The sequence below is a fragment of the Pan paniscus genome, chromosome 7 (assembly GCF_029289425.2).
Source record: "Pan paniscus chromosome 7, NHGRI_mPanPan1-v2.0_pri, whole genome shotgun sequence".
Lineage (NCBI taxonomy): Eukaryota > Metazoa > Chordata > Mammalia > Primates > Hominidae > Pan > Pan paniscus.
Window position 1 is genome coordinate 121,419,699 of NC_073256.2, and position 27,214 is coordinate 121,446,912.

The 27,214-nt window shown below is 33.6% G+C and overlaps 1 protein-coding gene across 49 annotated transcripts in view; it reads left to right on the forward strand.

The window, feature by feature from the left end:
* RIMS2 (regulating synaptic membrane exocytosis 2) overlaps positions 1-27,214 on the forward strand; it is a 743,118-nt gene that overhangs the window by 553,009 nt on the left and 162,895 nt on the right. For 28 of the 49 annotated variants that reach the window (XM_034966469.3, XM_055116819.2, XM_055116823.2 and 25 more), the window contains one exon: positions 4,194-4,294. The exons of the other annotated variants lie outside the window; for them this stretch is intronic. In XM_034966469.3, coding sequence (XP_034822360.2) covers positions 4,194-4,294 — 101 coding nt within the window. The remainder of the gene's footprint in view (positions 1-4,193; positions 4,295-27,214) is intronic. 49 annotated transcript variants of the gene reach the window in all.

Sequence of the window (27,214 nt, forward strand, 5' to 3'; positions counted from 1 at the left end):
GTGGCTGAAATGGGCCAGAAATTTCCAATTTAAAAAAATGAATATTTTGAGCTATTTATTAATTCCTGAACATCCACATATGCTGTCTTTTTTTGTGCTCTGCCTTAAAATTTCTAAAGTAGAATAAAGGTCTTGTGTAATTTAAGGAAGGGGATTATTATAAATTAAGGGAAAAGAAGAAAAGTTTTGTTTAAAATGTCATTTATTTAGTAGGAATGCTAACATTTATGGAATTTAGGAGTATTTGTATATATACATATCAAAAAACAGAGGGCCATTTCCACCATAATTTAAAACAACTCTAGCATTTATGAAACAAGATATTTATGAAACAAATTATATTTTCTCTATTTAGTTAATAATTTACTTATACAAAAAAGAATTTGAGATAACTTGAATATTAGTTTAATACATTATACATTAACAGATTATCACATTAATATATATTTACAAACATGTAAAAACTGTCATTGTAAATGTATTTGTCAAAGAAATTGGCTTGTCTCATTACCATCTCAATCAAATTTTTTTACAATTTGAAAATGTTTTGATATTTGATTTGATTTCTAAGATATAATGACCCTAATTTTTTAAGCATACTTGAATTATAAAACCATATCAAACCACTAAGAAGTCTTCTGAAATAAACATAGTTCATCACATATAAGAAAATTAATCTTAGAGATTCCTAGATAAACTTACTCTCTAAACCTGTAAACCGTCATTTTTCAAAATTTTTATTTTGGAAATTTGAAATTATTTCAGCAAGATATAAACAGATGGAGAAAAAAGGTAAGTGTTCTGTGGTCAAGTGTTTATTCTTTATTGCAGGTTTTTGAGGGCCTTGTATATACAGATTTTTACTGTCAATCTGAGAGAAAGAGAGAGGAAATTGAACAAAATTCATTCAATTTATCACTTTCATTTATTTTCCTTTTATAGAGTGTATATAGGATATCAGAGCTGAAACAAAGTTTAGGAATTATGTGATCCTTTCCTCAACTAGTGAACAGCCCTTCTATTTTATTGATTTCTCTAAATTGCTTTTCATTCCAAGGAAGAAAAAAAAGACTAAGTTTTGTTGAAATAAAAATATTATTACTGGATTATTTTTCTTAGATAGAGGAAAGGACCAGCAAAGAAAAATCACCTTGCTGGTGAAGAATCCTCTACGCTGGATCACTTTATCTATAGGAGACTTTTCTCTCTAAGGTTATTATTCTACATGGAGTGTTTTTAGGAATAGTTTCTACAAATATAGAAAAGGAACAGAAGACTTCATATGAACCAAATAATTTTTGGGTAGGGAGACCTGTTTGGTTACTGTTTGTCCCAAGGGTTATTCTTCTAGGAGGATTTGAAGTTATAAGGTAAAAGGATATTTACTCAAGTTTGCTGACTAAAATAGTCGTTTGAGATTTCATTGGTTAAGACTCTAATAAAGAATTTTCCAATTTGGGAACTGTCTATAGATGATGATTGGGGTCTGGAGATGAGAGATTTGTTTGAGATTGTAATTTAATTGATGACATATTTAAATGGTTAGAAAGCTCTATTTGCATCTTGCTTTGTTTATCCAGCAAATACAGATTAATATTCTCCTTAGATCTGCCAGTGGTCTGTTAAGTAAAAGTTATATTGCATAAATCTGATTCTACCTAATTTTTAAACCATTTCTAAAGAGAAAGACACTTTTGCAAGCACTGTTAAACCAATATGCCAGAGAGCAAATCTGACTCACTGCCTGTTTTGTAAACAAAGTTTTATTGGAATAAAGCCACACTTATTATGTATGCATTGTCTGCAGTTGCTTCCATGCTATGGTGGCAGAGTTGTGGCAGAGTAACAGTTTCCATGTGGCTCACAAAGTCTGCAATATTTGTTATTGGGCCCTTTACAGAAAAAGTTTGCCAACTACTGCCAGTGTTATTCACATTACTACCTAGTAATCAGAAAGAATTTTAATATAGCTTTCCTAGGATGTTGCCATCCAGAAAATAGTCTAAATATTGCAAAATGTATATCCCTGCTTCTACGTATATATTTATCACTACATATTTATATCTATATATGTGTGTGTGTGTTTAAACTTGTCTATTGGTGCTATTTATATTATATCAAGATGGAACTTTTTGAGAAACTTTCCAAACACACCTTATAGCTAATATTCTTTTAGGACCCATCATTTTGTAATGTTGGGCTCATTTTTTTATTGGCTTGCCTTTGGAAAAGACATGTTTACCTGAAAATATCTTTTGAAGTACAAAGAATTCCAAAGTTGTATTTTAATAGACTAATAGGTATTTGTACTTGACTATATTTCACATTTACATCATGGAGGCCCTCACCTGGTTTTATATGTCATTCAAATTATATTAACCTAGCATTAATATTCCTCACTTTCAAATTTGACTCAGAGTCAGTTAGTCAAATCATTATTAACATGTGACTATTATAAGGAAGAAATTGTCTCACTTTATTGAATAGTTGATTTAAATTTTCTGGTATTTAGAGGTAATATAGTATAGGTTTTTTGTATATTTATCTAAGATTTTCTTTTTGAAACATTTTCTTCCCTTTTCATATTATTTTCATTAAACGATTTTCCTTTAAAATTTGTTACTAACAAGAACTATCTAATATGCAATGAGATTTTTGCAGGGCAGAGAATAATACTAAAAAATTAAAACATTAAAAATTTAAAAATATTGGCTCAGGAGGGGATACCATAACTTCTAGTTATACTGGTATCTTTTTAATCCCCTTTTCCTTTAATCCATTTTAAAAATCAGGTAAGTATTAAAATACCTATTTTTTAATAGGCACGCTTACGTCTAGTTGTCTTTACCGCGGTTTTAAAGTCATGATCTTAATTAAGCAAGGGGTGTGTGTGTGTATGTTGACATTCCTACCTAAACACACTGTGTGAATTTACTGACATTTTATTATGGATATCCAGTTGAGTTCACTAAGCTCATTTTTCCCAGTATGTAGATTTGTAGTATATGATCGAGATTTCTAAATTATATATATTTCTGAGAAATGGAATATTCCTATAACTTTCCTTTAAAAATGACAAATGTACTTTTTTTGAGATGGGATCTCACTGTATTGGCCAACCTGTAGTGCAGTGGTGTGATCATAGCTCACTGCAGCCTCCCAACTCCTGGTCTCAAATCCAGCCTCAGCCTCCCAGGATGCTGGGACTATAAGCATGTGTCACCACACCTGGCTAATTTTTTGTTTTTGTTGTTGTGGAGACGGGGTCATGCTATGTTGCCCAGGATGGTCTCGAACTCCTGGTCTCAAGCAATCCTCCTGCTTCAGCCCCCCAAAGTGTTGGGATTACAGGCATAAGCCACTGTGCCTGCCCCATAAATATACTTCCAAAATGCTTTTTCATGTTTTCTAGGATTTGCTAACTGAATTTAGTTCTTGTTCTAACCCAAATTTTTGAAGGCCTTCTGAATATTTACAACTGATGTCTTTTAGGTAGCACCTGTTGTAGAGGGCATTAATGTCTTTTTGAAAGAGGCTTACCGTCTCGCTTTCTTAACTCTATATTCTAATTTTTTTTATAAAATTGATCTCAGTCATACTTTGTGCCTTTACTGGCATGGTATGCTATCAGCAGTATTATTACAAGAACCTCTTTGTTGATCCTAGTTCTAGAAAATTCAAATTCAAAAGTTTCTGATAATTGGATTCACACATATACTGGGGCAAACTGCTTCAATGCATAGCCTAATTTTATGATAATAGTTTCTAAATGCAGTTCTAAAATTGTATTTGAAAGCAACTTATAACTTTAATACCTATAAATAAATCATGATGAATTAAAAGTCAGAGTTCACATGATATTATTATTGTCAAATTTCTGTGCAGTCAAATGTATTCTGGACATACACATACCAGAAATTGTTTTCTATCTAATGAAGATTTGTTATCTTCTCTTTAAACTTATTTATATTTTATTCAGATTGAAATTATTTTACATATTTAACATCATGTTTTTACTTATGAAATTGTATACTTTAAATAAATCTTTAAAATAATATGACATTTAATTTGTACATGCTACATTGAGTGAAAGTAATATACCAGCCTAGCATTTCTTCGTTTATACATCCTGTAAGTCGGACTCAGAAATAAGAACTGAACATTAATTTTATGGGTTTTTTTCTACTCGATAGGTACTATGGATATAGAGGAGAGAAATCGCCAAATGAAAATTAACAAATACAAACAGGTAGCCGGATCAGATCCCAGACTGGAACAAGATTACCATTCGAAGGCAAGACATTTTTCTTTTTAAAAGTTGTAAAATAATCAATCATATGAAACAGTTAGATTCTTTTAAACTACTAAATGCAGATTAGTCAGACACAAACATATAATGCCATGGCCCCATGATATTATTAAGTGCTAAAATTTATGTGTTTGTATACAGCTCTTAGCAATAGAATTTGCCTTACTTAAAAAAACTATTATAAAATACAGAAGATTAAACATCTGAAGGACAAATCTTTTACAATTTTTCATTTTGTAAAATCTATAGCCCCTCAAAAATGTTTAAGAACTTAAATGATCTTATGGTTTTCTTTCATATAGATTTTTTCCCATTTTATAGTATTTTAATGGAATCTGGTTTATTACTGAATTATTGGAACAAAATACAAATGGTGCCTGCCTTATAGTGGATCAACTTACAAGTTTTTGACTTTAGGGTAGTGTAAAAGCAATACACATTCAGTAGAAGCCATATATCAAGTACTAATACAACCATTCTGTTTTTCACTTTCAGTATTCAATAAATTACATGAGCTATTCCATACTTTATTATAAAATAGGCTTTCAGTTAGATGATTTTGCCCAACTATAGGCAAATGTTAAGTGTTCTAAACATGTTTGAGGTAGGCTAAGCTAAGCTGTGATGTTCAGAAGATGTATTAAATGCATTTTCAACTTACAGTGGGTTCATTGGGACATAACCCCATCATGAAGCAAAGAGCTTCTGTACATATTCACGAAGTGCTGTTAGAGGTTCAAAAGTCTTTTGGTATGAATCTTTTTTAACTACTGTTTGGGAATAACTTGAAGTATGAGGTCTACCAAGGGAGGAAATAAAGTATTAATTAATTGTTCTTTTTTTTTTTTTTTTTTTTTTTTTTGAGATGGAGTCTCACTCTGTTGCCCAGACTGGAGTGCAGTGGTGCAATCTTGGCTCACTGCAACCTCCGCCTCCCGGGTTCAAGCGATTCTCCTGCCTCAGCCTGCCAAGTACCTGGGGCTACAGACATGCGCCACCATGCCCAGCTAATTTTTGTATTTTTAGGAGAGACGAGGTTTCACTGTTGTTGGCCAGGCTGGTCTCAAACTCCTGACCTGGCGATCCGCCTGCCTCAGCCCAAAGTGCTGGGATTACAAGCGTGAGCCACTGCGCCCGGCCTATTTCATTGTTCTTGTACTCCATTACCTTTTTATATTCAAGACATTTTTAGTTGCTTGATATTATTCGTGGTCAAAGTCATGAAAATACTTTGTTCTGATATAGCTATTGAAGATTTAATAAAAGAATTAAAATAGCAAAATTTACTCATAACATGTAGCTGTTATATGCTGTTATGACTTAGTAATTGAATCATTATAGTTGTAATATTTGTGGTCTCCGTGTAATAGAGAAAAGCAATTTGGATTTTTTGAAAGTTAGGCCTGTTTTATCCTTACATACTTAATCTGCAGTTTCTATTACATTACATCCCTTCATAACCTCAAGAACTAATTAAGTAAAGCATAAGTGGCTATGTTGGGTATACATATGTAGCAGGTATGTACATATGTACCAGTTTCTAGCTTCTTCAATAAGACAACATAGAGAAGGCAGAGATTCTTAACATCAGCATCTACTTCTAAACTACCAGTCTCTTCCCCAGATTACATTATTACCAACATGGTGCATACAAAATTATTTATCACAGAATTCTGATATACTGGAAATGTCACAGGCCTAAAGCCAGACAAAAGTAAATTTAAGACAAATTAAAATAGCCTTGGCTTTACTCAGTAGGTTCTAAATTTCTAGAGCTTTTTCACTAAAATGAAAATATGAATAACTTCAAACAGGTATAGTAAATTTTGTAGAAAATAATTCTATAATGCTATAATATTTTAGAACATTCCTAACTATTTGAGTTGGATATCAGAAATGATATCTGTGTTTTTCATTTGTTTGTTTTGTATTTCTGCCTAGAACTAAATAGACACACCTGACCTTTTGTGGTTTTTTTATGCTGTAGTCTCTCATCTGTTCACCTTGTATAATCCAGAGGCCAAAGCATAAAGTCCTGATAAAATAAGATACTAAATTTTTTGTAAATGTGTCTTCAGAAAACATAAATTTGTTGGTTTATATTTTACTATACTTCAGGAAGGAATGTAGATGATTTATAAAAATACTTATAATAGTCTCAATAATATTGTCAGTGAAGAAAAGATCAAGAGAAAATAAAGTCACGATAAAACAAGGTAACTCCAGAAGTAAAGTCTGTGAAAAAAATGTATAGTCTAAGATCCTACATACCCACTACATGTGGGCAATGTCAACCCTGAGCTTCCTAACAAGCAGCAAGTAAGTGTAAGATCCCACATACCCATTACATGTGGGCTATATGTCAACACTGAGCTTCTTAACAAGCAGCAAAGGCAGAAAGGGAAACTTGATCAGTTATATGATTTACATTGCTCATACAATAAAGACAAGTTTCTTAGAAGCAATAGCAATGATTCTTGTTATAGAAACCTGACAGAAATTTATTGGATGGACCAAAGGAATATTATAGGCATAGCTGGGATTTCTTTTCTAATTTTGATTTTACTTCGATTCATGAATAAATGAATGCTTAAGGCTTCAAAGTTTTATATCTTTGACAGCAATCATTTTAAGTTGGGAAAAAATAAATATTGGTAAAAATTAATTGTACTAAGCATTATAATTTCCTAGATATTCTCTAAGGCAGTAGATCAGCAACATCAGCATCACTTGGAGACTTTTAGAAATGCAATTGTCTGGGGCCCCTTCAGACCAATGGAATAAAAACTCTGGAGTTGGGGTCCCTGTGGTGTTTGTTTGTTTGTTTGTTTGTTTGTTTTTGAGACAGAGTCTTGCTCTGTCACCCAGGCTGGAGTGCAGTGGCACCATATCAGCTCACTGCAACCTCCGCCTCCTGGGTTCAAGTGATTCTCCTGCCTCAGCCTCCTGAGTAGCTGGGACTACAGGCACGCGCCACCACGCCCAGCTAATTTTTTATATTATTTTAGTAGAGATGGGGTTTCACTGTGTTAGCCAGGATGGTCTCAATCTACTGACCTCGTGATCTGCCCGCCTTGGCCTCCCAAAGTGCTGGGATTACAGGCATGAGCCACCACGCCCGGCCGGGTCCCTGTGTTTTAACAAGTCTATCAGATGATTCTGATGTAGACTAAAGTTTGAGAATTACTGCTCTAAGGTGAAGAACTATTGTAAAATTATCCTTTAGATAATTGAGTTGACTTCCTCAATTAGGGTTTCAACTAGAAGCCAGAGGTGAATGATGTCTTCAAGAAAATGGAGACATTTTGAGAATAAATGATCTGACATCTTTATAAGGCCTTTAATAATGTCTGACAAATCCTACTGAATGTAGAATACTTATCATTCTGTTTTCTATTGCCAGGATTATGCAGGCAGCTTACCTCAAAATATAATCAAGTCTCTTAAGTACAACTTTTTAAGGGGTTCCAAAATACAACCCTATTTTGTACCACAACAAAGTATTTCTTGATGTGGAACTATCTTTGCTGGATCACCTATCTCCCCATCATCTGAGGTTCATCTTCCTCTGATATGTCAAAGAGAAAGTTACAGAGGAATCTTCTTCAGACATATATATATTAAGTTACATTAATTTTCAATTAATTCCTTAGATTAAAATTTTCAACATCATTTCTCTCTTTTTTGATGAGGGCTATTTAGCTTATATTTACATTCTTTACTTTTTATTTTGATAACAAATGCAAGTTATAGAGCCTCCTACTGAGCTATATGTTTTAACATTAGATCTAGTTGCTGAAGAAAATCATTTAACAAATAAGGGAGCTAAGATATAGAAAGGTTATGTAATCTATCCAGGTCCACATAGCCACTAAGTCATGGAAAGTATTACTTGGGCTAATTTAGTTTTTCAAATTTGACATAACTGTGATGAAATCCAAAGCCTCAGACATATGAAGCATATGCTGTCTCCTGAGCTGTATTCCTGAAATTCCAGTGACACAATTGTGAAGCCCTGTGTGGAATCTAATTGTTAGCCTAGGTTGTTTTTAAAAAAACTGTACAGTTCACATTCTACATGGCATTGCTCCCTGAATTTCTCAAGACTTCTGCATTGATAGTTTTAAATAATTCCTACTAAATTTAAAGAAATCTTCTTAGTAACTCACTTTGAAAGCATCTATAGAGCAGTGCCTATTAAGCTACTGTCTTTCTAAGAATATTTTCAGTATACTAGAAAACTTGAAAGAAGAGAGTCTATTTTTAATAAGAGCAGCAAAGGCATATACAGACATGATTTCTAGTTAATCAGTGGATGATTTCTCAGGGAGTTTCCCTCAAAATAGAATTTATTATACTCAATGTACTCTTGCATGCTTCTTGTACTTTTTTTATCCCAGCTTGAATGTGATTAATCTATTCTTAGCAATAATTTAAGGATCAACGTATTTTTTCTATAAAATCAACCTTCTTTCCTCTTTATTTTCTCAGAAAAATGTGATTTATTAAGTTTAACAGTGTAAATTATGGTTCACCACAGGTCAACTACCCTTCTGTGAGTTATATAATGATAAATTGGCATAATTATCAATACTTAAAAGTCCAACAATGTATTTATACATGGAAATTAATATGGATGATTTGATAATGCTTATTTAAACATATGACCTTTAGTTTTTAAATTTGCCATATTTAATATTTTTAAGTGTTCCCAAAAGCTATATATTGCTATGAAGATACTCTTTGAAAGAGTGGCCCCATAGCATTTCAACAAATAAGGCTCATTCAACAAATGATGTTTATTGGCACAGTATTTATTGGAACTCAAAGCTTATTTCTCTGGAAAAACAATGCTCTTTTTTAAGGAGTATGTTGTGGCAATACTTCTACAAAATTATCACAAAAATGTCTCACTCCTATTATAGCAGTTATATCATAATTTTCCATTCTCTTATTTGTCTCCCTGGAATTAAGAAGCAGTATAATCTATGAGTTGCCCAGATCTCTTCAAATGGAGGCCAGAAGCCTATGATAATCTATTTAACCCATAATATAATAGATTGGGTTAGAACAGAGGACAATGTAATAAAATAAAGGAAAAGAAAGTTTGTCTCCATTTATTGTGCATGCCTGACCCTAGGCACTTTTCACCTATATCCTGTCGCTTTTTTCCCAGGCTTCTAGTCTTTTAGGCACCCATTCACAGATCTCAAAGATGTATTGGGGAAAGCAATTTGATTAAACTAGTTTACGTTAAAATATGAATGACAACACAGAGCTTCATTTTTTAAAAAGCCCTTATAAATACAACATAAACTGAAATTGGTGGACTTATAAGCAGTATTAATAGAAAATATTTCAGATAGTTAAAGTATGTTTGGTCAATTAAAATGCCACTGTTATCTAAACTGTTTGTTTCATTTGATTAGCGCTTATGCGCTTCTCAACACTGAGAAGACATATTCAGTGCTAACCTTAAGTATTTTACATTGACTTTCAAGGCACAGGCAATGAGGGGAGAAAAGTTGAGGCTTGTTACAAGTGGTCATATATGAGCTCTTCAAAAATTTAATGTAAGTCAGGAATACTTTAAGTCTCAAATATCATCAGAATGTGGCAGCAGTGGGTGAGTAGTGTATTAGAAAGGGCACAGCCTGGGGTCAAGTGGACTCTGCCTGGGTGGCTTGGGGTAGGTTTAACCTCACAGCTTTTTTAATCTATTAAACAAGGTTTTGGTATCTATTTTATAGGGTAGTGATGAGGATTAAACGAGATGATGTATATAAATTGTTTAGCACCTAGTAAATGCTCAATAAATAATGCAGCTAATATTAGTTATTATTTTATAGTAACAACAGCAAATATAATAATAGACACCAGATGTGAATCTGACAAGACCAAAAAGAAATGATAAAGAAATGACTAAGATAAGGAAAATGATTTTATTGATTTTAGTGTGGCTCAGATATCTTTGAATGTTCCCTTTACTCTCAAATAAGGAGATTCAAGTAGCACAAATCTAAAAGGAAAAATGAAATTTAGAGGAAAAAATTTATGAATCTTAAGGGGATATGAAGATTTTTTTTAATTAAAGGAGACTGGAACATAATATGTGATGAAAAATTACAAACCAAATTACTGAAATTAAGAAATTATGCTATCATGGTTGACATTAAAGGTGACTGGTCCTTGATGAAGCGATTAATAGACATGCATATGGGTGTGGGTGTTTTCAAAGAAATACTCATTAATAGTGATGACATAAATGGACCTGACAACTAAGACCACGTTTATAAAAGGCAAGTTTTAAAATGTAGATTAGATAGCCTTATATATATTATCAAGAAGAAACATGACAATACATGAATTTAGATATAATGTAGACATGAAGAAATAAGAGTTATGTTTTAATTTTACAGCAGTGATAGAAACAAAATACTTGGGGAAAAGTATTTTTCTTAGGGAGAAAAATTGAGCTGCTGTTAGTATGTAACTCAGCCCAGTAACATGATGAGGTGGATAGAGCAAGGCTTTGTGCCTGCTACAGGAAGAGCTGCTGCAGCGTCAGTTCTCAAGCTACCAAGAGAACCTAGTATTCATGTAAAACAGACGTCATTATGCATGTGTAAGATGGAATCCTCTGATAAATAGAACAAGAGGATTCTAATAGGCATGATCTTGTGAACGCAGTCTCAGGGAGTACAATAAGATGTTTTAAATAGAAAGTAATGAATGAAGCATTCTTCTTTGGAATAAGCAATCTACTGTTTCATGAACAGAAGTTGGGTTCAGATTTTCAAAAAAATGCCTGCTAGGCATAGTCTAACAGATATCCAGCAGAATGGTTTTCTATTTTTGAATTAGAATTAAGATCACTTACTCATGATTTTCAACTCAAGCCAAGTCAAGTAATCTTATCTTGTACTGATGAAGATGTCAGAGACTATGCCAGTGGCTATACCTGGATTTCTTCAATGAAACACATCACTTCTATAAACGCTTATTTTACTTTTTCATATTTTCCTATTATTTTATTTATTTCTTCATGCCTCAGCAAGCAGATAACTTCAGGTCCTATAGCAGAATCCCAAGAGAAATATCTGGAAATCAGTGAACCTGCTGATATGGGAGCATACGAGAAAAAAGGACAGCCTACATTACTTGGAAGTATTCTTAAATGCCAGACTAGCCTACGAAACTATGAGAGTATGCTGAGTACTCAATGATACTGCCGCCTACTATACTTCCCACCTCTCCACCAGCTGAGGATACATTTGACCAAGTATTGCACACTTTTCGTTGCTTCCTGGCCCCAAACCAGGCCACAGTCTTCTAAGCTGTCTAAGTTGCTTGTCCAAGCCAGCCATCCTCCAGGATTTTAATTAGTCACCTGATGTGTATGTTTTATTTTTACATCACCCTGAGGTACTTCCTTTACCAAGTATATTTATGAAGATACATAAACTTAGATTTTGAAATCCAGGTTATTAAGCTAGCAAATAAGAGCAGCATTATATAATATAGCTGTAGAATTGCACGAGATGCTAATGGTAATCTTATCAAGGCCTGATTAAAGCCTTCAGTCCCACTTACAAAATCGCCAAATGGTTATATAGCCTAATTAAAAGAGTCATAGTTCAGAATGAAAAATGATAAAATTACATTTTTAAAATCATTTATGCCCTTTTCCCCCTTCTATAGTTTTTTTTTGAATTCATGTTTGCAAGGATAGATTTCTCATTTGTGTGATATTAAACATCCATCAAACTAGCATTTAAAAGTAACTAAAAATTTCTGTATGTGTTTGTATAATTTCTTCCTTTATGAGATAAGCAAAAGAAGGGGTGATGTCAAGAGAGAAGGAGCCATTGGAAGTATAATTTCTTACAATTGGTACACAATATTATTAATAACTATAGCAGACACACATTTATAGCAGAAATTCTGAAGTCTTGTTTACAGTAATAGAGATATATGGACAGTTTGATAATCACTCTTCAATATATTTTTAGTGATTAGGGTTAAATAAAGACTACAGAGTAGTATTAAAAGTGTAGACTCCTTAACCAAACTGCCTAGATTAAAACCCTACCTCTTATACTATCTGTATGACCTTGGGCAAGTTACTTAACATTCTTGTGCCTCAGTTTCTTATTCTATAAGGTGTGTCAATAATAGTACCTACCTCCGAGGATTGTTTTATCTTTTTTTTTTTTTTTTTTTTTTTTTTTTTTTTTTTTACATAGTCTCGCTCTGTTGCCCAGGCTGGAGAGCAGTGGCGTGATCTCAGGTCACTGCAACCTCTGCCTCCCGGGTTCAAGTGATTCTCCTACCTCAGCCTCCCGAGTAACTGGGATTACAGGCACGTGCCACCACACCCAGCTAATTTTTTTGTCGTTTTAGTAAAGGCAGGGTTTCACCACGTTGGCCAGGCTGGTTTTGAACTCCTGACCTCAAGTGATCCGCCCACCTTGGCCTCACAAAGTGCTAGGATTACAGGCATGAGCCACCACACCCAGCCAGATTGTTTTCAAGATTGTCTACATATAAAGATTAAAGTCTTAGAGCAGAGCTTGATATGTAACAGCAATCAGTAAACGTTAGCTGTGATATGATAATGATGGTTGTGGTCGTGGTGGTGGTGGTGGTGGTGACGATGATGATAGGAAAGAAGGACAAAAGGAAGAAACACTGTTTCCAACAGATAACTTCCACTTACCAAAGCCCTTGGGGGTTCCAGTGTATATTTGTTGTCATCAGGAATCTAGTAGAGATAGATAAGTATATCTTTAAGGTAATCTTAAAAACAGGTGGGGAGAAAAGGATGAAAAATTTTAAAAAATGATACTTTTAAAAGCCTAAAAATGATTTGTCTTTTTTGCAAATCTATTCAAATTTTTTTCTACCCAAAATTCTTATTGTATAGTTTATATTCCCTAGCAAGCTGATTGTATTTAAATTTTAATCTAAATATCTGTCTATTGGTATAGATATACCTGTAGGCAGATATAAAATTATAATGTATTTACACATAATTTATACATCTGTGTTTACACATACACTTACTCATACCCTAAAGCTCTGAACTCAGGGTTCAGAGCTTTAGGGTATGAGTAAGTGTATGTGTAAACACAGATGTATAAATGATGATTTAGCTGATAGAAGCAACAACTGTTCACTTATTCCTTGCCTCATTGGAAGAAATTCTCATTTATTTCTTGTCTCTCCTGTTACATAAAAGATCTACAGTTAAAAACTTGGTGGTGGCCGGGCGCGGTGGCTCACGCCCGTAATCCCAGCACTTCGGGAGGCCAAGGCAGGTGGATCGCCTGAGATCAGGAGTTTGAGACCAGCCTGGCCAACATGGTGAAACCCCATCTCTACTAAAAATACCAAAAATTACTTGGGTGTGGTGGCTGGTGCCTGTAATCCCAGCTAGTTAGAAGGCTGAGGCAGAAGAATCTCTTGAACCCGGGAGTCAGAGGTTGCAATGAGCCGAGATCGCTGCACTCCAACCTGGGCAACAAGAGCGAGACTCCGTCTCAAAAACAAACAAAAAAACAAACCAAAAAAAAAACACTTGATGGTAACTGATTTTAATGAAATTTTAGCGATTTTGTATTTTTATTTGTGATTAATCTTCGATTTTAAAAGTTTCTAGTTTAGGTTTCTTTTTCCTTAACATCCCATATTAGTTGATTAGGGCTGCTATAACAAAATACCATAGAAGGGGTGGCTTAAAGAACAGAAATGTATTTTCCCAGTTTTGGAGGCTAGAACTTTAAGGTGTTGGCTAGGCTGGCTCCTTCTGAGGCCTTTCCATGGCTTTCAGATGGCTGCCTTCTTGCTGTGTCTTCACTTTGTGTGTGTCTGTGTCCTAATCTCTTCTTATAAGGACACCAATCATATTGGATTAGGAACTACCTGTGTGACCTCATTTTACCTTAATTACCTCTTGAAAAGCTCTAGCGTCAAGTACAGTCACATTCTGAGGTACTGAAGACTAGGACTTCAGTATAGGAATTTGGGAGGAACACAATTCAGTCTATAACACATCTCTACAAAGTAGCTAATGATCTTTTAAATTAAAACTTTATTGCACTGTGAAAGCATATTTGATTAGAATGTGAATAGGGATTTTTAGGCAACTAACTGTAGCTGTTTTGCTTTGAACTTTTTATTTCTTTTTTGATTTTATTACTTTTCTCTATTTCTTCCTATTTTTACAACTGCCTTCTCAAATCCTAAGAGATAAAATATTTTGGTTTTGTGTTTGCAAATGCATCTTAAAAATTAGCTGTCTTAGCCATGAAAACCACATTTAAATATGACTCGGGTAGCCATAATTTTATGCTGATATTCAAGCATGGGTCCCTTTCCTTTAGATGTATTTGTGAATTGCTACCTTTTACCATATATTCACATTTTAAGCCAGGAAATATAAAGAGACTATTTTTAATTATGAGTAAGTCTTCCAGTGTGGCAGTATTATGTAAAAAAAAAGTCATTTGAGATGACAAAAACAGCAACTTGTATATTATAGAACACTGTAGAATTATAGCAGAAATTTTAACTTCTCCCTTTTTAGTAACATAAAGTTTCTAAAAACTGACAAAGAGAGAATTGTAGATAAGTTGCAGGCAGCTACTTGCAGGTAAGAGGGTCAATCTGTGGAGAATAGCTGCCATTGCCAAGACTGCAGTACCCTCCTGTAATTACCTAAGAATATAAAGGAGAAACATTTCCTTTTACCGTCAGCAAAATAAAAAATAATAATAAACATATGACTTCATCTTTGCTTTCATCAAGGCTCCAGAGTTGCTAGCTTGTTAACAGCTAGAATATTCTACAGGGAATGAATTATCGTAGACCACAGAAGGGAAAGGTCTTGCTTTATAAAATCAGGGAGGATATGGGAAAAGAAGGAAGAAAATGTGATCAAATAGAACAGATACATTCTTTCCAATCAAATTTCATATAACTGAAAGGATTAAGCATGATATATATATATATATATATATATAAGAAGTAAAAGAATATGGAAAACAACAGATAGGTGAAAACATATATACCTTCTGAACCAACCATGGCATTACCACATAAAATACATATATTCTGTTTTATATGTGGAATATTTATGTCTTTTATATTAAACTATACACTTCTTGAGAACGGTGACTATATTATTCATCTTTGTAGTCTCTCAGTAGCATGTACTTTGCCTTGGCCACAATAAGCACTCAATGGGATTAATTTTAGTGAATGAACGTGGACGTGGATGCTGAGAGAAGTAGGATAGGATAGTTTGAAAAAGATTCTAGAGAAGGTGAATTTTAAGCATTTTGTATCAATATAAGAACAAAATATGATTTTTAGAAGAAGATATAGGTAGATTATTGGGTAATAGTCAAAAGCATGTTTTCTAATGGGCATACAATTATTGATTTCCATCTAGAGATAATAATAGTGGAAAGAATACTGAGAAAGAATGAGAAGATTGGGCTTCTAACTTTGGTTATGCCATTCATGTAATAAGACTTTGGGTAAGTTGCCCAATAGTTCTTCACAACTCAACTTTTTTCTATCTACAAATTGAAGGAAACTTATAAAGTGTTAAACAAATATGTGGTACTTTGGAGGCAGCATTGAAAAAACCACTATGAATTAACATTTGGGTTTTAATCAGTCTCATCATTAATTAAGTAAATTATTTAATCACAGAGCCTAGTCTTAAAATTAGATTTGAAATATATTTTCTATAGTTTATTTCTTTCAATTCTAATGTTTCATTCATTGATTGAGTAGTCTGATCAGTGTAAGGCTCTCTACTAGATATGTTCTCACAAGTGCCTGAATCTGTATAATTTTTAATGAACTTGTGCCATAATAACTATGACTTAGAGAATAAATTTATATGTGTAATGTTTTGCACATTTTACATGAAGTAATTGATAATTAAGTTTGAATTGACACTTGTGTAAAAACCTTTAGTCAATAAAGTCAGTCATCCAGGGTAACATGGAACCATTCACATCTATAACTTCAATTTAGTTCAGCTAATTATAATACAAATATATCTACAATTCTGTTATGTAATGGCTTTGTTCATCAGCACAAAATTCAGTTGTAATTTTTCTTTAGTTGGAAGGATTACAGAGATCATTTATTAGCAAAATAAATATAACGTTTTATTAAATATTTGGAAATTTGATTACTTCTATTGCATCAATTTTGAAGATCGTAAAATAATACTCCAGTCTGGAAATAATATAGCTAACCTTGGAATATATTTCATATGAAGGAAGGGACTTTGGTGATAACTTCAGAGAGTGGAAACATCTCTATAGCACTAGGCCTAGCACATGGGAATGTCCATAATCGTAGTTATTTTTTAGTATTTATTATAACATGGGAGGTAGGAGTAATAAAAACTAACTTACAGTTGAACTTCATTCTGATGGATGAATTAAAACTTACTACCTCAATATAACTTCCTGAGTAACAAAGAAATGGCTGTGATTTTATGATTGGCCATTTTCAGGTCATTTTTATGACTCGGAATGCTTACAAACAAGGCCAACAGTCTCCAGGGTCCAGTCACATAAGAACATGTTACTTCTTAAGCCCTTTTCGATTTTCTGCCAAAAAATAAAATCACCTAAATTTTAAATGAGTTTAAAGGGCTTATTTCAATAGAACATAAAACATGCTTTTATTCAATAGAACATAAAACATGTTTTTATTCAAGTTAGTTAATATAATATTATTGTCAAAGTTTTACTTTGTTAAAATCCATCCAATTATACTTACAAGTAGTGTTATTTTAATGCTGTTTTGTATTCTGATTATTTAGGTCATTTTAGATAGATTTTTCAAAATTTCAAAAAAGGCTGAAAATCTTTATTTTAAGCATATCCCTAAAGTTGAAAACAATATGAATATTTTCAAAAGAAATCAGTTCTAAACTTGCTTGCCCAGTGTCCCATTAAAATGAATACAAATTATCACTTTTAATTAAAAGTAAAAACAAATTTGACAATAAAAGTGAAAAAAAGTTTAATGAAAAGAAATAGACCTTATAATAACAAGTTGTATAATCTTAATCACTTCTCTATTTCTCAATTTTCTCATCTATAAAATGAGAAAGCTAGATTACATTCTCTCTGAGGTATCTTTTAGCTTTAAAATATGGTGAACTTGTGAATGATTCAGTGATGAGTAAGTAACCAAATGTGTGGTTCAGTACCAGGTAACTTTCCTGGGCTGTTCTCTTGAACAAAAAACAAACAAACAAAAAAGTGGTTATATGAGTCTTCTTTCCCTCTCTGTTTTTTAAGACATTTAAATTTTTTTTTTTCAATTTCAGTGGTCATTCAGTGGTCATTCATTCTCTCTCTCTTACCTGCAAGTCAGAACTTCATACCTCGGGTATTGCTGAAGCTCATCAGTTTTAATTCTGGATTCTGGTTCTGCAACATTAAAGAAAGAAAATGCCAGAGAAATAACCATATGAATAACAATAAAATGAAGGAAATAGTGAGTAAAGAAGGAATAAAGGAAGGAAGGGAAAGGGGATGAAGAGAGGGGAAAAAAGAAAAGGAAAAAGAGAATTAAAGGAAGGAGAGAGGGAAAGAATGGAGGAAGGCAGGCTAGCATATCCTTTCAATCCAAGAGTTCACTATCAAATTAGAGAAACGCATGTACATAAGTAATGATGGTACAAAATAGGCTGTGTTGAGTGATATAATTTTTAAAAATACACGTACAAAGGAAGAACAGCAAAAGAAATATTCATTTGGCTGGTAGAAATCTGGGAATAGAATAGAATATAACACATGAAGTGAAGGACTTCTCAGGCTGAAGAGAGAGCTCCAACAAAGTTATGGCGTTACATGAGCACAAGCCATGTTTAAGAAACAGCTAATAGTTCTTTAGTGTGGAAATATACAACAAATGGGGATATGTATTCGGAGAAAAGAATGTAAAAGTTGGCTGGGACAAGATTGTGGAGAACTTTGAATCTCTCAGTTAAAAATATAGAATGTTCTACATTTTAAATTTTATGTTTATACTTTTATATTATTTTAAATACCTGTATTATTTTAAAGTCTGTATCTTATATGTTAACATCTATATATCTATATTCTTTTAATATTTTATTATCTGTATTACTTATGTTCTATATTATTTTTCTATATTTTATACAACCCATATGGAATGATGGGTTTGGAAGATTTTTGAGGAAGTTGCTGACATGAACAAATTTGTGCTTTTAGAAGGTAATTTTAATGATATACTTAAGATGCATTTGAAAAGAACATTACAGACAAAGAGTCCCATTAGGAGGCTATTGTAGTAGTCCAAGCAAGAGGTAATTGTTAGTCTTTGTCCCTGCTTTGACTGTTGGCTCCATCCCAAATGGTCTTTCTGTAAGCCCAGTTGATGCTTCTCTGTCTTCTCACACAGGGAACAGGAGTAGTGGGCCTCTTCAGACTTCCAACAGAATATAATTATATTTGCCCTATCCCTGAATTTGATAGATCAGAGCAATTCTCAGGCCCCTTCAGGTTTTTTAACATTACGTAGTTATTCAGGCTATTATTTAGCCTTGACTCTTTTCAGCACAAGTACTTAAAGTTACGCTATTACCTTCTAAAGTACTAATAATTGAAAGGGAACCTTATTTCTTGTCTCCAGCTCATATGTTTTTGTTGTGTTTCTGCCTGCTTCAGATCCCCAGGGCACTGGTCCTACTGATGTGTTCTCATGTCTTATTTCTGTTGCAACTTTTGGGATGCTAGCTTGCCACATGATATCTGTAATTTCTATACCCTATATCCCAATCAATTAGATAAATATTCTTTAAACATTCATAAAAATCATATAATCCATGTAATGTTTAAAGATGGTCACAAAGGGCCATGTGCCAGGAATTCTTATGGCTAGTGACGGTTTCTTTATGACTTTTCTTAATTCTAGCTAGATCTTATGGGTTTCTGATCTGAGGGCTTGGAGAAGCATTTAGTCATAATAAAAACATAAGGGCTTTAAACTGGGTGCATTGGTTTAGATTAGCAGCAGGCATTTTGTTCTACCCTCTGGGGCTTGGATAGACATGAAATTGTATGTATGTATCAGAATATTATTATTAATATATGTAAGGGTCTGAGAAAAACAGACTTTGAAACACTTCTTGACTGAGGCAGATATTTCAGATGACATGAGTTTGAGCTATTACTGAATAATAAAGGGTTTACAAATCTAAGACTAAAGCTATTGAAAAAATATTTACTTTTTGTGGTTACATCTATATCAATACACAGCTAAGTGTTAATGTTATATATTATCTGTAAAAGGTTAAAAAGCTGTTTTATCAGATGTGAAAAAGAAAACTGTAAGATATTTGAAAGTTGTTTGTAAACTATAAAAAGTATTTAAATTTTAATTATTATTAATAATGTGTTATGGTGATAGATTGTTACTGTCCTCAGTTTAACTTTCCTTAGTATCAAGTATAAACATAATTATAAAAACTAACTGTGACCAGGCATGGTGGCTCATGCCTGTAATCCCAGCAATTTGGGAGGCCAAGGCGGGTGGATCACTTGACGTCAGGAGTTGAAGACCACCCTGGCCAACATGGTGAAACACCATCTCTACTAAAAATACAAAAATTAGCCGGGTGTGGTGGCAGGCACCTGTAATCCCAGCTACTTGGGAGGCTGAGGCAGAATTGCTTGAACCTGGCAGGCAGAGGTTGCAGTGAGTCGAGATCGCGCCACTGCACTCCAGCCTGGGCGAATGAGCAAGACTCTGTCTCAAAAAAACAAAACAAAACAAAACAAAACAAAAAAACTAAAGTAGAACAGTTTCAAGAATGAATAAACCTGAATTTCCAAGGCAGGTTTGGTATTATCCTACTCTAAGTAAATAAACCAATCTAGCATCAAAGGACAATGCCCTTTCGTTTTTTGTTTTTTATGAGACATGCAATTAAGAACCTATTTATAAAGTATTCATAGCCATTTTCATGGTTTTTTTTCAAGTCAAGGTAAAATTTTTGAGCTCATGGCTTAATGATGGTGAATATTTAGTATCATAATATACAGTTTCTTTTATTTCATCATGGACTATGCCTAGTTAATTATCATGGTAAATACTTACTATATGTCAAGACCTGTGATCTCATTTAAAACTCATATTGGTCCTATTAAGAAGGTATTGTCTCCACAATGTGAATCTAGAAGCAGACTTAAAGATGTTAAGAGACTTGCCTAAGATTGTGTAGCTCCTAGTAAGTGGAAGAGCAGTTACACACCCATATCTTTCAGCTCTTAATCCCTTGGTCATTATGGTATACTGCCTCTTATCAAAATTAGATGACTATTATGATTTTCATCAATATTGTTGCTTAGGGAATATGTTTATACTATGAGGTCAGAAATTTTCTTCTGACACAGACCAGGAAGAATTTGCATTCAGAAAACTGTATCAGTCATGTTTGCACTCAGCTGTTTATAACAAAACACCTGACAAAATTATCTGAATAAACAAGGAATTTTACTTCACACAACAAGAAATCCAAACAGCCCAGGGCTGGTACTATTATGTAAGACCCAAGCACTCTGTCTTCCTATTCTCCTTTCTTAGAGTAAGACATTCATCCCCATCATCACAGAATGCCTGCTGTAGCTGTAGACTTGGGTTTGAACTCCAATAAGAAAGAAAAAAGGAAAGGGAAAGACATACGGTCATACCAGCTATGTTAGCTCACTGTAATCAGATACATAGTAGCTCTCCCTAAACCCCACCCTAGATTCCTGCTTATATTTCAGAGGTCACACTCACATCAAATGATCACCTTACATACAAGGTAGAAAATGAAGTTGTTTTGTTTTGTTGTTATTAAAATCAGTGTGGATTCTTTTAATAAAGACCAAAGTGGGAGAGGGAATATTGAGTAGGCATTCAGCAGCAACTGCCACAAATAAATAGATATTAAATACTCTGGTTACCAAAAGGAAAGACCAAGGACCCATTCATAACCCCCGATAGCTAAATATTTAGATAATATTTGTTTCCATTAAATGACTAAGTAATATTTCTTGGCTGATTAGAATGGAGGATACTGGGGAAGGGGGAGTCAAAGATAATTCACAACTTATCTAGGTTTTAGTTGGATATTGAGCCTACAGTGCAGGGAACATAAGAGGTACAAGGAGAGCTGGTTTAGGGTGAAAGAATAAATTTGGTTTGAGCTATATTGAATTTGATGTGCCAGCAAAAGGAAGTACAGGAGATGTCCTGTCAGCATCTGGAAATACAGATCTGAAGCTTGGGAGAGGTGAGAATAAGGATTTTATTAGTCATTACTTGGTAATTAAAATGGGTAGACAATGGATTATATGATCCTGGGGTAATATAGTTAAAAGAAGGCTAAAGATGGGAACTTTGAGAAAATATAATTTAAAATCAGGTTAGGGAAAACAAAGCTGGGAAAGGAGATTAAAAAGTAACACTCAGGGACATAGAGTAGAAACGCTGAGTGGCAATATCTAAGAAGTCATTATGGGAAATTTTCAAGAAGAGAGGGGAAAGAAAAAATCTAAAAAGATACCACTGACTGGTAAATTAGGATGTTATTGGGGAATTTTGTTCTGGTGGGTTTTTTTTTTTTTTGAGAACAGTTTTAGTACATGATAGAATGGCTTAAGAGTTGTTGATTCTCTTGAAGAACATGGTAAATTCATTTGTTAAGGGCAAAAGCATAAGCTTTGCAGCTACCTGAGATCTCTAAACCTGGGGTTTCATTGGAGCGCTGGCACTTCTATCTCTGAAAACTGAGAAATCGATAGAAGTAAATTAAGATTGTTTCTCAAGGAGAAGCTGATTACTAATAGACATTGAGTTCCCACAAAGCCAAGCCTTAGGGAAGGTCATAATTGACTACTGGCAATAACTCTTCCTCTGTAAATTATCCAGGAAAAATTATTCACCTCATAAATTTCCTTCATATCAAGCGACAGCTGGTTCGTTAGTAAGTCTTGGCATACATGCTAATGGCTACCCTTTCTTTGACTGCCGCTTTTTACTTTAAGCTGTTCTTGCTATGTCATGTTTCAAAGACTTCCCTGAGTGAGTCTGTTTCTAGATCTATAGAATGGAGAAAATACCTTCTTCACAGGTCCAAGGTGAACTTTAAATGAGATCACAGGTCTTGATACACAGTAAATATTTATTGTCCCTTACTCATTCTCTCCTAAGGAGTCTTAGTGAGCCCTATAAACAAAGCCTGTATTCCTAAACCCCACAACCAGTGGTGTGCCCAACTGTCTGTTCAGTGACCACTTGGTAACTTGAAATCAGCCATAATGGGAGTATTTATATCACGGAAATCAGAAAACTCCGTAAATTGGAATTTTTTTTTCCTCAGAAAGCTAGTTGTTAAACATTTACTGTAACAGCACTGCCTATGCCCACCACAGAGAATGAAATAATTAGGTGACTAAACTCTATACAGCTATCAATGTATCTTGTACACTGATTTGATACTTCATAATGGAATAATACTTCAGTATATAGCCCAGATAAAGCTAAATCATTCCATTCATTTTGATCATTAAACATTCATTGAGTTCCTTCTAAATGCCAGGCCCAGATATAGATAATAAGATTACTAAAATCAACAGAAGTCATTATCCTCTGGGAGTTTATAATCTACTGGGGTGGGTACATTACAAATAGATGGATAAATAGCTGGATAGATGATTGATACATGGATGGATGGATGGATGGATGGATGGATGGACAAGGGAGAAGTACACATAATACCACATGATAAAACTATAATAAAGGCATGAGTAAAGTAGTTGAGGAACATTCGAAGCAGTGCTTCTCTTTGAAGGAGTTAAGGAAGACTTCACAGAGGAGGTGACATCTTAAACTGTGCCTTAGAAGATGACTAGACCTATTTAATGGAGAGGGTGTTGAGTATGGCTCATCCTACCTAACTGTACTTCCTTCTGACTCCAGCTATCACAAAGGCGACCTCATAAGGTTTGGGAGAACTAAATAAAATAATCCACACATATTATTTACAACAGTATGTTTCACAGGGTATACAAATAATAATTGTAGCTAATTTAATTACTATACCAAACTGAAGAGGCCATCAGGCCTGAGGACCAACAAGGGAGAAAATTCAGTGCCTCAGTCTCCAGTGAAAATTTTATGTCCTAGACTCCTTTCCAGACTGAGGCATGATGTTCATTAGGCTCAGCTTTACTGCAGACTCCTTCCTTTTGAGCTCTGCAGCTATCAGAAATCTTTCAAGCTGGGGTTTCATTTGCAGAATATTGTTTACAAGACTAAATCTTAAATAAGTCCTCAAATGTCTTTGGCCTTTTCTCACTGCCCTCTCCTCCCAATTTTAGACCATTATCACATAATACCCTCTTTAGAAGTCATAGCTAAACAAAATTATCTCTGACCAGTACATTTTTTAATTTTTATGCAATTTATTTTTATTTATTTTTTATACAATTCAGCATTCAGATCAGGCACTGATAAGAGCCTTGGGTAGGACAGAGAAAAACATCATCTGGAAGTAGCTCCTCAGAGAAAAAGTACCTGCAATTGTGTTACTATCAAAGAGCAACAACTATTTTCTTTCGATTATGATATGAAATAAAAACAGGATGACGAAAATGCACATGGTTATTTAATGACTGCAGTGCCAGAATTCCCTCTGCCCTCTTCTTTCCTCTACCTCCCCTAGATTGATACCAAGAGCCCTGCCCACAACTTGAGCCTAACTTTTATCTTCCAAAGATTATGTTTGCCTTAGTTTTCTTTCCCCGCTCCTATCTTTTGATTAACTCAGTATTTCCTTGAATGTGGTATTCAGGTATCCACGTACTTCTCGATAGAATGAGACTTGTTTTTCTTCAAAATTGGGCTTCTATATTATCCAGTATTTTGCAATAATTAATTTTTTAATTATTGTTTGTACAATAAATGGTTATCTGGTGAGATTTATTGAAGACAAGTGATATTTAAGGAAATTCATAATCCTGCCCCCATCTTTTGTCTGAAGATCAAACAACCAGAGTTCTTGAGGTGCTTTAGCAAAATCAGAGTTGGAAATGGCCAAACCTAAGAACTTCAAATGAGTACTGGAGAAAATGAAACTGATTTTAGAAATTGTAATTTATTTTTTTAAGTATATCATTCTAATATATCATTCTGACACTTTAATAATAGCCTTCTTTTCAATAGAGCTCTGCAGATACACTGTTACTTTCCACTAATGTTAGATATATAGGAAGAACATTAACTTTTCCAGGCCACTTAGGAACTCTTTAGAGTCTGGAACATCCTGAAGAATAATCATTTGCTGTAAATTTTTCTAGTTCATGATCTTCTTAATAGTATCTACAAAACATTAAAATGTTGTCCGGAAAAACTTCTTTACTCTCTTCCAAGATTTTAATGATCTTTAATCGGAGCACAGTTTTCAGCTAAGATCATATTATCCTTCTTTGTTTTTGTTCCATTAAAGAGAATGGTTAACAGGCCATTCATTGTTCATCCATCAGCTATATTCTAATACATGCTAATTATTTAAAACATTATGTATTGTATAGTGCCAAGACAACACCAACCATTTCCTAAATAAATAAATAAATTTACTTACTCACATTCGTAGCTCATTACCTTGGTATAATAACAATTTAGCTTCTCTCTCATTGTTGAAGTATATAACTTTTGTTTATCATATTTTAGGAAAAGTAAAACTACATTTATCCATTTTAAATGTTGACTGTAGTATTAAGTTGTTTAGTACTTAGATTTCTGGGGGTGGGGGTTGAGTTGTATATGTGAATATGTTATATTCTAAATATGTTCAAAATGTATTCTTCTGAAATTTTATTTATAAAAAATATTTTTCGTATTCTTTCTCACTGTCCAGATTTCTCATTTTTAAAAGCATATGTCTATTTGTAATAGAAACCTGAGCTAATCCCAGTGATAAACATGCTCAGTGGCTTAGAAGTCAACAGAGAAATACATTTGGTGCAAGCCTTGAGTAGATAGCAGAATCATCATTAAACTGGAGCCTTTAGCTAATTTCTCTTCTTTCTTTATACAAACTGTTCCATTCAGTGTCCTTCTATTTAATGACCTTCTGCTTTAGGCATTGGAAATAAGCCTTTGCTATTTGCTAAGCATATTATTATGTATTTTGAATATATTATTTTGAATATATTTTTCTCAAAAATTCTTAAAATGGAGTGTATTCTTATCTCCCTAGTAAGAAGGCTAAACCTCAGAGTTTAAGTTAAATCTTTGACTTTTAGGTGCTAAGAGACACACAAAGATGAGGAAGATACTGTGCTGGCCTTCAGGAGTTTGTAGTCTAATAGGGGGTTTGAAAATTAAACATGAACACATTTATATACACATGCACATATATATATTATATATATATACACACACACACAGAGCCCAATGACAAGAGGTCATGTGTGATGAATTACACACACACTATCTCTTGTCATAGGGCTGTGTGTGAATAAAAGGCATAAAACCTTTACACTATTATAACGCTGTGAAAAAAGGTGTAAAACTACAGTATAGGGAATCTTTCCTTAAATTTTGCATATCTAAAATTTTAGCTCAGCAAATTGGATGATCTGAGAAGTCTTGGATAAAGATATGCACAGTGCACACCATGCTAACCTGTCTTTTAAAAACTAAACAAATTAAAGCCTTTATGCACCTATGAATCATAGCAACAAGACTAGACATCATGACAGACCTAAAAAGACAAAGGCTAGAGTAGACAAAATCAGAATCCTAACTACTGAAATTGAAAAGCCAAGTAAGCAGTTAGGTTTCAGATATGAAAGAAAAGCAAATTGGACAAAAACCAATCAGGAAAGCATGGGATACACGAGTACCAGGTGGCTTTGGATGTCAGGATAAGGTTCTAAGACAAATATTAAAAATGAGGCATGTTCTATGTCAGCCAAGAAGTGTCATATATTTCCTGCTGAGATAAAGATATTATTCATCCTGCAGTCGGGAATCAGTATTTCCCTATTAGGTGATGGAATATGGATGAACCTGGCCAAATGGGGAAGGTGAAGCCTGAGGACATACTAGGAGTCAGTGGTAAAGTTGGGTTTAATATTTTAATTTTGTTTTATAAACATATTTTCTTAAGCAGATCTCTTGGATATATGTAAAAATAATTATGTTTTTGTAGCTTAGAATAGTCTTAATATATTTATTAAGTATTTCTAGCTAATATTATTTAGCTAAAGATATTCCTGAAATTTACATAAGCCAGTCTTTGGCTACTGTTTAATCATCATCATCATCATCATTATCTTTGTCATCATTTGTTATCACTTGTTATGTGTCAGATATTGTGCTAAGTGCTTTACAAGCGTTATCTTGCTTAATCCTTGCAGCAAGCCTTGGAGATAGGCACAATTATTATCCATATTTTAACAGATGAAATACTGAGACTCATAGAAGCAATTGATCCAAGATCACAAACCTAATAATCTATGTAGCCAGAATTCAAATGATTCAGTCCCATTCCAGAGCATTGGCTCTTAATGATTACATTATTGCCCTTACTACTGCTAGAGTTAAAACTTACAGTTTTCCATTTGAATTTAGATGATATAATAATCCCATGAGCAAAAACAAATAAGAAATATATTACCAAAACTGCCTTCATATTCAATAATAAATTACTTTAAAAGAAAGAATAGCAGCTACTTTTCTTTTTTATTATAAATTATAAGAATCAGAGAAAAGTCTCCCATATGGAGTATAGTATCTATTGAACAATTTTATAGCTTTGAAAAATTTCTTAAAACTTCGATTTTT